This window comes from Mustela putorius, unplaced genomic scaffold, assembly GCF_011764305.1.
Source record: "Mustela putorius furo isolate JIRA1106 unplaced genomic scaffold, ASM1176430v1.1 tig00000174_pilon_pilon_pilon, whole genome shotgun sequence".
Taxonomy (NCBI): Eukaryota; Metazoa; Chordata; class Mammalia; order Carnivora; family Mustelidae; genus Mustela; species Mustela putorius.
Window position 1 is genome coordinate 8,707,665 of NW_025421304.1, and position 12,940 is coordinate 8,720,604.

The 12,940-nt window shown below is 37.2% G+C and overlaps 1 protein-coding gene across 2 annotated transcripts in view; it reads right to left on the reverse strand.

The window, feature by feature from the left end:
- Nucleotides 1–12,940, reverse strand: part of SHCBP1 (SHC binding and spindle associated 1) — a 29,686-nt gene that overhangs the window by 12,789 nt on the left and 3,957 nt on the right. For both annotated transcript variants that reach the window (XM_004744101.2, XM_004744102.2), the window contains exons 4-8: nucleotides 11,159–11,367; nucleotides 6,047–6,139; nucleotides 2,843–3,076; nucleotides 2,584–2,752; nucleotides 2,164–2,284 (exon numbers count right to left, since the gene is read on the reverse strand). In XM_004744101.2, the coding sequence (XP_004744158.1) occupies nucleotides 2,164–2,284; nucleotides 2,584–2,752; nucleotides 2,843–3,076; nucleotides 6,047–6,139; nucleotides 11,159–11,367 (826 nt within the window). The remainder of the gene's footprint in view (nucleotides 1–2,163; nucleotides 2,285–2,583; nucleotides 2,753–2,842; nucleotides 3,077–6,046; nucleotides 6,140–11,158; nucleotides 11,368–12,940) is intronic.

The window sequence follows — 12,940 nt, forward strand, 5'->3', positions numbered from 1 at the left end:
TAACCATTGTTTTTATTTTTATCACAACAAAATAAAAAATAGTAAAATAATTGTCATAATGAGAAAAAACAGACTATTGCATAAACATACTACATATTCTGAGTAGGGTTTTTAAGATTTTATTTATTTATTTAACTGACAGCGAGAGAGAGAGAGAATGGTAACACAAGTGGGGGAGTGGGAGAGGAAGAAGTAGGCTTCCTGCTTCGATGCTTTGCTGGGTCCCAGGACCCTAGGATCATGACCCCAGCCAAAGGCAGATGCTTAATGACTGAGCCACCCAGGCACCCTATTCTTAGTAGTTTTAAAACATAAAACCATCACTTAAGTGAAGGTATGTTCTAAACAAGAAAGAAAAACACTATATATAAGCCTATATATAAACCCTACTATAAGTACTAGTAACACCCTAAACACAGTAGGTATTCAATTATATATCTCCTGTGATAAGTGTTAGCTATAGATCAGAAAAGATATCAGATAACCTTTAATCTTACTCATGAACGAGTACTCCATAAATTCACACAAGAGATATCATAGGATTTCCCAAATTCTCAGAAATGCCCTCTGTCAGTAAATCTACTAAACTTTACACTCAACTATCAGAATTCTATATGGTTATTTATTACACTTTGACAATTTCATTATTAATACCCTCACCAATCTCGGAAGAACTCTTATCCACCATAAAATCTATAATATCAATGTTATTTTCACTATGCCAAAAAATAAAGTGTTTTTATTGCAGTGATTTATCCTGCAGATGTGTTATTTATACACACACATCTATTATATATCAAATATTGGAGAGGAGAAAGAACAAAAATTACATACATAAAACAAAAAAGGGGGTGAGGTGATGTACTAGTGAACAGCAGGAAATTAAACTCCTAGCCTTGTTTCCATTAAGAAGTTTTGACAAGATAAAGATAAAGAACATAGCTTAAGTAGTTTGTGAACAGCTGCACAAGTCCCAAAATGATAAATGATTTTTTGCATTACAAGCTTTATTGCTAACTTGAAGCTCTTTTGGTAAATAGTTGAACAGGTGCATCTAAATTTGACACGTTATGGAAATACACAGGACCAAGATGAACAATTGTAAAGTAACCTAAATTTAGGAATCTCTCTAAATGTACAATACGATGATGCCTGCTAAAAAGTTATTTTTAATAGAATCTTTCAACATAAATGTTCTCAAAAGTACACTTTGGTCAAGATACGGAAGCGTAGAATTTGACATTCAGCAAACTTTTAATTTTCTTTCCCTCTGGAGAGAGAGCACAAGAGCACAAGTTGGAGAAGGGCAGAGGGAGAGGAGAGAAGCAGACTCCCCACAGAACGTGAAGCCCATAGCTGGGTTTGATCCTAAGACCCTGAGATCATGACCTGAGCCAAAACCAAGATTCAAATGTTCAACTGACTGAACCACCTTTAAAAGCCCCTCAGCAAGCTTTTAGAGATTTAATAAGGGCACCTGGGTGGCTCAGTTGGGCATCTGCCTTCAGTTCAGGTCATTGTCCCAGAGTCCCAGGATGGAATCCCAGAATGGAGTTCCTGCTGGGCAGGGATTCTTTTTCCCTATCTGCCCCTCCTCCTGATGGTGCTCACTCTCTCTCACAGTCTCTCTCAAATAAATAAATCTTTGAAAAATAAAATTAAAAGTAATTTAAAATAAAAATAAAGAGTAAGATAAAAGATTTTTGGTCCACTTTCAAGTTGGACCTATACCTATGCAAAAATATGTTAAATTTAAAAACAAAAAACCATGCATCAACATATCCATAACATATAAGAAATAAGAGTAAGCAGTCAATAAAAATACTAAACTTTTAAAAAATATTGCTAGGAAAAATTTTTATTCTAGAAATGATATTTCCTCTCCATGAACCACCTACAATCTGGAAAATATGTTTCTTCCTAATGGTCTTTTTTTCTCTATATGCTTATTTTCCCAACACATACAAATAATCATACCTCAAGTTACTCAAACATTGAGTCAATCCCCCATATACTTTGAAAACTCTTAATATTTTAGGGAAACTCATTTGAAATCAAGTGGATTAAATCATATTCTCGAAGCTTCAGCAAGCTCCAAGTGACTTACTGTTTTCTTAAGCATATCATGCAAAAGAGTTTGGTTGCATGATATTCCAGACTCACCTTCCAGCTCAATGGAATCAGCAATGGAGAATGTACCATGTACCGTGTAATGGCCAGGACAAACAATCACAGTATCACCTTCATAGCAGGCATTTATAGCAGACAACGGATCACTATGGAACTAGAAAACAAAAACAGATTGCAAATATACACCCCCAAAATGGCAACCTACATATCACTCTAGGTACCCTCATGCTTCACTTTATAAAGGGAGCCAAAACTACATACTTAAGTATCTCCTCATGATCAACACATGCTTGGTAAGTTCCTAATGCTGATGACAGATAGGGCTCCCACTACTACCCATTTCACCAAAGAATAGTTCTGGTAAGCTCCTGTAAATGCTTTGTAGAATTCAGGAAAACCTTGGAGTGAATTCAAAGAAAAAAAAGCCACCTCAGGCAAAAAAACTCCTTTTACCTGAATTTCTGTTTCCTCCTTACAAGGCTCCTGACAAAGCCTGTCCCTGAGCAGAGACTGCAGCAGACCAGTCATCATGGTGGAGGAGACCACATGCATCACCTTCTGACCATTTGGACGAATGCCCTTTGCTTGGATATTCGAATTCTTCTGATAACCGAACACATATCTTAGAGAAACCAACAGACCCGTCAGTTCTTAGTAAGACAGCTGGTTAGAAAAGATGCCAACTAACTAGGAATAACAAAGACACACATACCTCAACAAAGGATTCTCAATGAGTTTTAGCTTTTGTTTCAGCTGTTCAATCTCTGAATATAATTTTAACCCTTCAACCATGGAGATGTTTTCCTGCTCGGAATCAGAGTTACAATTTGACAAACTGCTTCTCAGATTTAAAAATGTCTGGTAACTCTCCTCACATTGGGACAACAGATTGCGGTAATCAACAACAAGTCCTGAAGGAACTCGGTCTTCAAGGATATCATAATGCCTGAAAGTTTAAAAGCAAATTAAAATCCACTGTCTTTCTGACACATTTTCCTATCATTAAAACAGCCCATTTAGTCCTCAAAGACCAGGAAGAAATAAAGCATTTTATCATACATAACTCAGGTACATGTAAAGTCTTTCTGAATAGCACTCTATTATAAATGGAAGCTATTTAAAGTTTTAAGGACCACTTCGTTAAAGTCACTAATGTTTCTTGCTTTGGGGAGTTGCTGGGTTTTGTCCTTAGATTTGTGCTTTAGAAACACTGAGAGTTCATGTTTTATCATTTGTATCATTATTTAATAAAAAATTATGTTCTCATATATTAGACTCAAAATCTTAATAAGCAGATGTCAGGCAACAATCTGGGAGTATGGGGCAGGGTGGGGAGGGAAGTATCCTAATAGTATTCATAATAATTTTGAAGATTACCATATTTATAGGATCAAAAATTAAAAATGATTTAAGCATTGGCTTTAGTCCTTCCTCACATTTAAAGCACTACAACACAAAATTATGCTGAATATTCCCTCAAGAAGATTATTACAGTATGTTTCAAAAATGTAAGGCTTTGAGAGTTGCAGAAAAAAATATATAAAGCTGCCATTACTAAACTAGAAAGTGATTAAAACAAAATAACCTTGTATTGGACAACCTTATTGGCACTTAAAATTTATTATTAGTTATATACCTTCTCAAACATATAGATAGAACAAAAAGTATTTCTAGATGGAATATAATAATTTATTAACGTAGTACAATCACGTTAACAGATGTGAAATTAATGGATTTGAAAATAAACTGCAATATTCTTGTCATTACCTATAGTTTTAAATAATTGCTTCATTTCTCGTTAAAAGTTTACTGACTAGCTATGCCTGAGGCCAGAGTTTTTCAACCTTGACTGCATATTAGAATCACTGGAGAGCTTTTAAAAATACAAATGCTTAGGTCCCCATTCAGACCAATTAAATTGATCTCTAGAAGTAGAGAGGGTTTTTTTTAAGTTCCTTGGGGATTCTAATGCGCAGTCAAGGCTGAAAACTATTGCCTTAGATGATGTTTTTTCAACTTAGTCATGCTCTAAATAAGATGGGGGGAAAAAACAGAACTACATCCTTAACAAATTTACATGAAATTACAGTTAACATTCAAACAGTATTTAAAATGAATAAAAAATAATTTTTTTCCACTTTTCAACTAAATGAATTAGGTGAAGCTTGAAAAGCATAGATTTTGTCTGCTTTGGTTAATCCATACTCATTTAAAGATATTCTAGAAATCCACTCTGCAAACAAAAAATTGGGAACCAAACCACTGACTGCTTGATCAAGTCTATTAAGTTATGAAGATTAAGACTCAAATTTTAAAATAAGTTTCTTAGCATTTCCAATATCCATGCCAATCAGCTTATTTCTCTTCATTAAAGTGATACTTTGTGGTCTAAAAGCAATGAACCAACACCTGTGTCTCAGACACAGCTTTGAAGCACAGCGTTTTGAATTAAAAAGGAAAAACATATACCTCACAGTGCAAAATCAAGACAATATGGTTTGATTCCCTTTAAATCCTGCCTGTTGATAACAGTACACCTATCTTTGCCCAGGGACCTTTTATAAAGAGTCTGCCTACATTTGATAACATTCCAGTTTCCCTACCAAGTACCATAGTTTCTTCTCCAAAACTGAAAACAATTCCTCCCTTATGCTTTCCCATCTGCCAGTGATGTACAAAGTATGTATATAAATCATTTCTTGTTGTTTAAACATGTAAAGCTGTCAAATCAGAATACATTCCTTTCCAAGATCAATTTGCTAGATACACAATACTCACCTACGATTACATTTCACTTCAGTCAAAACCAATCATTGCTTTCTAAGGCCAAGTATACCAAAACTAGAAAATATTGAAATCCTGGCATTTTATTGAATACACTATGGGAAAATAGGAAATGCACAATGGAAAAATTGGAAAGGCTAAATAAAAATTATACATAATTCTAATGGTAGAACCATTAACCAGACTTTTCACATTTCTTTTTTTTTTTTTTTTTACTTCTTATTTACTATATAAACCAAGAGAAACTTACTAAATCTAACTGGGTTCCACAAAAATGTAATGGGTTACTGCCTTATCTTATGTAACCAAATCATCTTTCACACAGGAAAAAAAAAATTACCTTCTACAAAATCTTTTTGAGTGCCAGTTCTAATTTTATTCTTATAGCAGCACTGCCCTTAAATTACCACTTATGAATACAAGAAAAATTACCTAGTCTTAGAGTACCATCTAGTGGAAATGTGAATGCCACATTTAACAAAATCAGTGTAAAACAATTACTTGGGTTGCACCATTAAGCTAGGGGGTTTTTTGTAACGTAAGCATTTTTCCCTATTAAAATATGACAAATTAGAAAAAGAATGTGTTTCACTATTTAGGATATTTTTATGCACCACCAATATTAACTGTTTCATATTTTCATCCATTTGTCAAATAGGATTCAAGGACAAGAACTTGACAAAACACCCTGAAATAATTCTGTTAGTTTAACCTAGTATGTTTTACTATAGGAATTTAGAATAAAGCCAAATATTTTTTAAAGTTCTCTTTTAAAAAATTAAAACAAAAGAAGCCTTCTATAATTCAACTAATTTCACTATTTTTCAAACAACTGTCTTTGAATTTAACACAGAGAGGTTTTTTTTTTTTAACACCTCAGCTCAACTGAGTTTTATTTTATAAAAGTTAGCCCTTTAACTTCAGTGTCCCTGAACTCTGCTGTTACTCACTTTATAAACTAAAAGTAGGTTTCTCTGCACTTGCACAAGTTTCATTTAATAACTTTTTAATGGGTTATACTATTTGTATGGTGGCCTGTTCGGTGTGTGGGCCCCTGAAGTATATATACACCAGATGGTTAAAATTAAACCAGGGCAGCTATTTTTCCAACACGTACAGGTCACTAACTTACAATCTCAATCGAGGTTCAACACATCGGACAAAATAATCATACTCATCCTCCTCTTCTTCATCCCAGCTCCTCCAAATGTTTTGATAGAAAAACCTGAAATAAAAAATTCAAATCATTCAAATTTAATCACTGGCTCGGTGTTAGGGTTCTGGAGGTGTGCAAGCTAGACTAAATCGAAACAAATGTATCAGCTACAATGGAGAAAGCTGCATAAATGCTAGATTTCAGTCATGAGTCATAGAACTTCTATGGATTGGCCAAAGAAATTTTTCTGTAATACTGGTTCCATTATGATCTTTAATTAGAACTATTTATTGGGGTGCCTGGGTGGCTCAGTTTGTGGAATATCTGCCTTCAGCTCAGATCATGATCCTGGAGTCCTGGGATAGAGCCCCAGGTTAACTGAGTGGGGCATCTGCTTCTCCCTCTCTCTCTATCCCTCCCCCCACCAGCTCATGTTCTAAATAAATAAAATCAAAAAAAGAGAAAAGTTTTATTGACCATCTATAATTGGGTGGATGGTAGTGCCATTTGTTAAGACAGAAAAGACTTGGAGAGAAACAGGTTTAGGTTAAAAACAGAGTTGTTTTCTCCATGTTTGAATTGAGATGCCTATCTGACCTCCAAGTGGATGATGTCAAGAGTAAAGATGAATATAACAAACCCAGAGCCCGAGGGAAAGGTCAGGGCTAAAGATATAAATCTGGGAGTTGTCAACTTATTGATGGCATTAAAGCAACAGATGAGATCATCTAGGGAAATAATATAAGGCAGCAGTTCTCAAAGCCAGCTACCTGTTAGAGCCGTCTTGGAAGCTTTTAAAAATTGGTTCTCAAACCTATTCTAGACCAATAAATCAGAATCTTTGGGGGAGTGTGGGAGGTAGATATAGAATCTAATTTTTTTAAACCTATCCAAGTAATCAACAAATTTTTATTATGGAAAATTTCAAACATATACAAGAGCAAACAGTACCATGAATACCATGATACTATGATGAAGCTGCATCACCCAGCTTCAACAATGATCCACGCATAGGCAATCTTATTTCATCTCTACCTTACCTACTCACTTCTTTGCTCCCCACACCCACCATGCCGACACTGGATTACTTTAAAGCAAATGTCAAACATGTAATATCGTTCACAAATTTTAGTATGTAGCTCTAAAATAAATCTTTATATCAAGAAAAAGTTAAAATTCTTTAATATCCAAACATCCAGTTAGTGTTGAATTTTCCCTGTTTGTCTCTTCTGCTATTGTTGCTATTGTTGTTTTATCATTGGCTTGTTCAAATAAGGATCCAAACAAGGGTCAGCCACTGCGCTTAACTAAATCACTTTTATTCTATAAATTATCCTCTCCTCCTTTTCTCCTTGCAATTTATTTAAGTTTTCCACACTCTAAATGTTATTGATTCCATCTTCATGGGGTCATCTAACATGTTCTTCTGTTTCTTTCACTTCTGGTAAACAGTAAGATCTAAAGACTTGATCAGCTTTAGGAAAGTTTGTTTGTTTGTTTGTTTGTTGTGGCAAGGATACTTAAAAGGAGACACAATGTACTTCCATTAGGAAGTATATGACACCTGGCCATCTCTTCTGATGATGAGGTTAAGAAACCAGTGGATTCAGTTTTGTCAGCCTGATCCATCCACTATAAAGTTCCCTATGAGTTTTCAACCAATGGTTGTAGCAGCCAATCATGATCATTGCCTAGAAACTTTATTTATTACAGGTTGTAAATATTGATATTCTGATCCTATCATTCTTTCCTCATGTATTAGTTGGAATACTCTTATAAAAAACAATTCCCAAGTGATTCTAATGTGCTTCCAAGGCTGATTAAATAGAGGGAAGGGTAGCTAGCCTAGGATGGATCCCTGGGTAACTCCAACATTTTAAAGTTTTGAGCAAGAGCCAAGATGACTAAGAAGATGGGAGGAGAGTGTGTTAAGAAGATGGGAGTGACCAAGTAACTAGAATGTGACCAAGAGGGAAAGCAAGATGAGATCAGAGAAGAGATGATGGGGAAGGAGAACAAGGAGGACTTTGATGACCTCAAGCACAGCTTCAGTGATGCTGTGGGGCAGAAGCATTACTGAAATGCCACGAAGTGCAGACTGAGACTACACAAAACTCTGCCAGGAAGTTCTGCTGTGAAAAGGAGCAGTGAAAATGAAGCCATCTCTTAATCTTTATAGATTAGACTGCTAGTCTCTTCAGCCTCTAGAGTCATCTTTTTATGTTGTTGTTTGGCTTTTTTTTTTCTTTCTTTCTTTTTTAAGAAGGAGAGAGAGTGAACAAGAGCAGGGGAAAGAAGGAGGAGACTGCCAGCCAATCAGAGGGCCCGATGCAGGGGTCCATATCAGGACCCTGGCCTTGGACCGAAGGCAGAGGCTTAAAAGACTGTGCCCCCTCTAGAGTCATCTTAAAGAAAAAGAAAAAAAAAAAGGAACCTGAGCATGCCTTTACTCAGTAAAAAAAAAACCTGCTGGTTCCTACCCCCAGAATGAAGTTCAAAATCCTGAGTGTGGAGGTATTCCATGGGTTCACAATCTGGCTCTAGAGCACCTCTCTTAACTTCAGACCTCTTTTATGCAAACTCCCATTTCAGAAGCTCTTTCAAGCCTCCATGCGACATGCTGGCAGGCTGTCCACCTTCTCCACCTGGTGATCTTATACTTACATTTTAAGACCCCCTCAAGTAGTAAGCTCACCAGTACTGTACTGGACATTCATACATCATTCACATCTGCACCTCCTCTGGTGTTTATTCTCTCAAGAGAGAAACCTTGACTTCTGCCATATCCACTCATCATCTCCGCATCCCCCAGCTCTACTCTACCACCAGGTCCCAGCCATCCAACCTTCTCAGGAAGCCTCCATGTGTCCTCTCCATACCCCATTCTAGTCCACTCTCTTGTCCCTAACCTGGGCTTCCTAGTCCATCTCCCTGCATTTGTTTTCCAAAATACAAAGTTGATCTTATTCACCTTTGAATAAAAACATTTTGATGCTTCCCCAGTGCTCTTAAAGACAAAAATGACTAACCTGCTGGCAAAGCCCTACATCTTCTAACTCTTAACAACCTCTAAGCTGGTTTCCTAAGCCTCCTCCATTACTGTCTGTTCCAGCCACACTGGCCTTTCAGCACCTTAAATTCATTCAGCTCGCGAACCTGTTCCCTCCCTACCTCTGCCACAGCCCCTTTCACCTAGCCAATATTTCAGATCCAAGTCCAAATGCCATCTCCTCAAGAGACAACCATGTAATTGCCACCTAACCTAGCCTTAGGACCTACCTCTTCACTGCACTCCTTGCAGTTTCCAATCACATATGCACTTCTGTGTGATTAGGATTCATCTCCCACCTCTAGATTGACAGTCCCTGGTGATGGTGATTGTATCAGCTTCATGCTTCAGTCACATCTACCCCTCAACTCAGGACCCAGCACTTGAATATTCATTGAGTAAACAAATGAGAACCTGCATAATTTGAACCTTTCTGGGCATTAACCAGAATCTGAGCCCTCAAAATGAAGAATAAATTTGCCAGGCTCACCTTCAAATAATACCATTACTAATTCTAAATACTAGTCTTTCTACCAATTTCAATACCCCTAGAGATTAGCTCCCCGATTCTTAATTTCCTAAACTCATCAATTATCCCTTTACCTTCAAATGCTTCAATTGAAAGATTTTTTTCAAGTGAGATAAACATAAGAGAATTAATTATATTGGTTCTGGACAGAGGCCAATTCTTTAGATTTATATTGCTAGGCCTAATGCTGAATATATAGGGTTAAAATTTCTTGGGTACAATTAGAAATTTTCCAGAACATCTTGGAAGCAGGGCCTGAGATACCCTGCTTCTTTGTAAAGCATTCAAATTAAGCTCAGCAAAACCAGGTTAACTCACTAATGGTACAAAAACTGAAAACTACAAGACACTAAGCCACACTAGTTCATAGAGAGTACTCTAGGAAATCTCCCAGTTCCCAGAGAAATAGAAGTCCATTTTTAAATAGATAAAAGTCAGCCTTCCTTAGTGAATATACTTATAACACAGAAGATCCAAAAGAAGTACCTGTACCAGGAAATACATGACAAAAGATCTATCTGATGATCGTTATCAAAGGGGAGGTGATGGGGGAATGGGTGAAATAGATGATGAGAGCTAAGGAGTGCTCCCTTGATGGACACAGGGTAATGTATGGAACTGCTGAATCACTATATTGTATACCTGGAACTAATATAACACTGTATATTACCTATACTGTAATTAAAATTTTTTTTTAAAAAAAAGGGTATACTGTTTAATCCAGGTAGGAGCTTTCCTCCTCACTGAAAGGACAAGATGAGCACATGTTCAAGTGGAAATCAAGTATGCCAAAAAAGGTTGAAAGGCATGAACATATCCCCTAAGGATACTGGAAATGACCTGAGAAGAAACCTTCTTTGGCCAGATACATTCTTGAGAAACAGGGGCGCCTTGGTGGCTCTGTGGGTTAAAGCTTCTGTCTTCAGCTCAGGCCCTGATCTCAGGATCCTGGGATTGAGCCCCCCATGTGGCTTTCTGCTCAGTGGGGAGCCTGCTTCCTCCTCTCTCTCTGCCTACTTGTGATCTCTACTTGGCAAATAAATTTTTTTTTAAATCTTGAAAAAAATATATATATGTCTTGTCAGTGCGTAAGACATGGTGTACCACCTCCTTCACTTTCTCTTCTTTCCTCATATTCAAGTACATCAACCATAAGCCTTAGCATCCAGAACTTTTAAGGGTTTCTAAACATATGCAAATCAAACAAAGAATCTCCTATCTTTTGTTAACATTTGGGGATACTGAATGAAAGCCACACAGGAATTCTTTGTATTTTTTTTTTCAACTTTTCTGTAAGTCTGAAATTATCTCAAATGAAAATTTAAAATGCTTTTTAAATCTTTTTAATTTAAAAAAGATCCCCCTATCTTTGAATATTTTAAAATACTGCCATGACCAAATTTACAGTATGAGTTTTAAATCTGGGTATATAACACAAACTAGAATTACTGCATTTCATCCATAGTTTCTGACGACAAGGTTATTTTTATCAACTCTCCTCTCTTCCTACCTGACATGCTCAATTGCAAGGGCTGTCTGGTCAAATATTCCAGAATCATCAAACACCACCCACAGCTCCTGCAGGGGCAACCGATGTTCCTTCAGATCGAGGAGCTCATTCATACATTCCAAGGTAAAAGAGCTCACTTGAGATTCACAGAGGTATGGGTCTGCAAGCCTCACCACTGCCTTCAAGGCTGCAAAGTCCACATCTGTGACCTGAAATTTAAAATAATGTGACTTACATGGAAATCAAAATTAAGATACATACAAAACACTACTAATAGCCTGATTTTATTATGCAGGTAATGGGAACAGGGAGCCTTCCTCCATAATATAGAAAATAAACAAGAAAGGCCTGGCTCTTACCCAAATGGAGCTTACACTGTAATTGAGACAAACAAACAAGATGGTGATGAGCATGTGACAAAGTACAACAAACAGGGGTAGTGGTCTGGTTTTGCTGGGATGGTCAGAGTCACTTCTTAGCTGTGATGTACAGGATGAAAGGGAAGCAGCCATCTGAAGAGCAGGAAGGTAAAAAAGGCCCTGTGGCAGAGAAAAGCTTGGCTGCTGGAGCAGCAGAGAGGCAGTATTTTTTGCTGGAACGGAAGGAAAGAAATGGGCGGGGGAGGGGCACCAGGCGATGAGGGGAGAGAAAAGGGCAAAGAGAGGAAGACAGAAATGGCATTAGAAGGAGCTTGGATTTCGTATTCTCTAGACAATGAAAAACCACAAAGCCAACACCATGGCTTTGGTAAATGCAACGCATTAGAGATTTTAAGCAGAAGAATGATACATTTCTCTCTCTCTCTCTCTCTCTCTTTTTTTTTGACACATTTCTCTTTTAAAACAATGACTTTGGGGTTGCCTGGGTGGCTCAGTGGGTTAAGCCTCTGCCTTTGGCTCAGGTCAGGATCTCAGAGTCCTGGGATCGAGTCCCACATGGGGCTCTCTGCTCAGCGGAGAGCTTGCTTCCCCCTCTCTCTCTCCCTGCCTCTCTGCCTGCTTGTGATCTCTCTCTCTGTGTCAAATAAATAAATAAAATCTTAAGAAAAAAAAAAAATGACTTTGACAACTTTGGGAGAGTGGATCAGGGTGGAGGTTGAGGGTTGGACATGTATGGAGGACACGACCAATGACAACACTATTATAACCAAATTAATAGGCCTTTCCTGCCACCAAACATATTAACATAATACAAAACTTAAGTCACCAGAAACAGCTGCAACCCACTGCCTCATCCATAATCACTGCAGTAAATGATGTCATTTTCTCAAAGAGCTGCAGCAACAACTTGTATTCTCACTCCCTGGTTTAACATTTTAGGTTAACAGGGTTTTCTGTGGTCCAGTTAACAAACACTGAGAAAAATTCACAGCTGTAATTAGAGTGCAAATTTAGTGTAAAAGGCCCAGTCAGTTGAAAAATAAGATCATTTTTACTTTTGACAATGGGATACATTATCAAGAGATTAACCACATATCTACAAATTTGTTAGGCAAAAAATGGGCCAGTTTTAAAATGCCTGTTTGGTTTGAGCTACTTAATGGGCTACAACTAAGAAGGTAAAAAATTAATTGAAACTCCGTTGACTTCATAATGAGGTCTCTTTATTTTTTAAATGGTCTCAAATACCTCCTCCACTTCATAGGTTTATAATCCATTCTCCTTGTCAAAGGACACTGGAACTTTAACCACCTCAATTCCCGAGTAGCTCCTCCTTGGCTGCCTTTAAAATTTGCGGAACACTTCATACACCGTGACAATTAGATGTGAATAACATGCTATT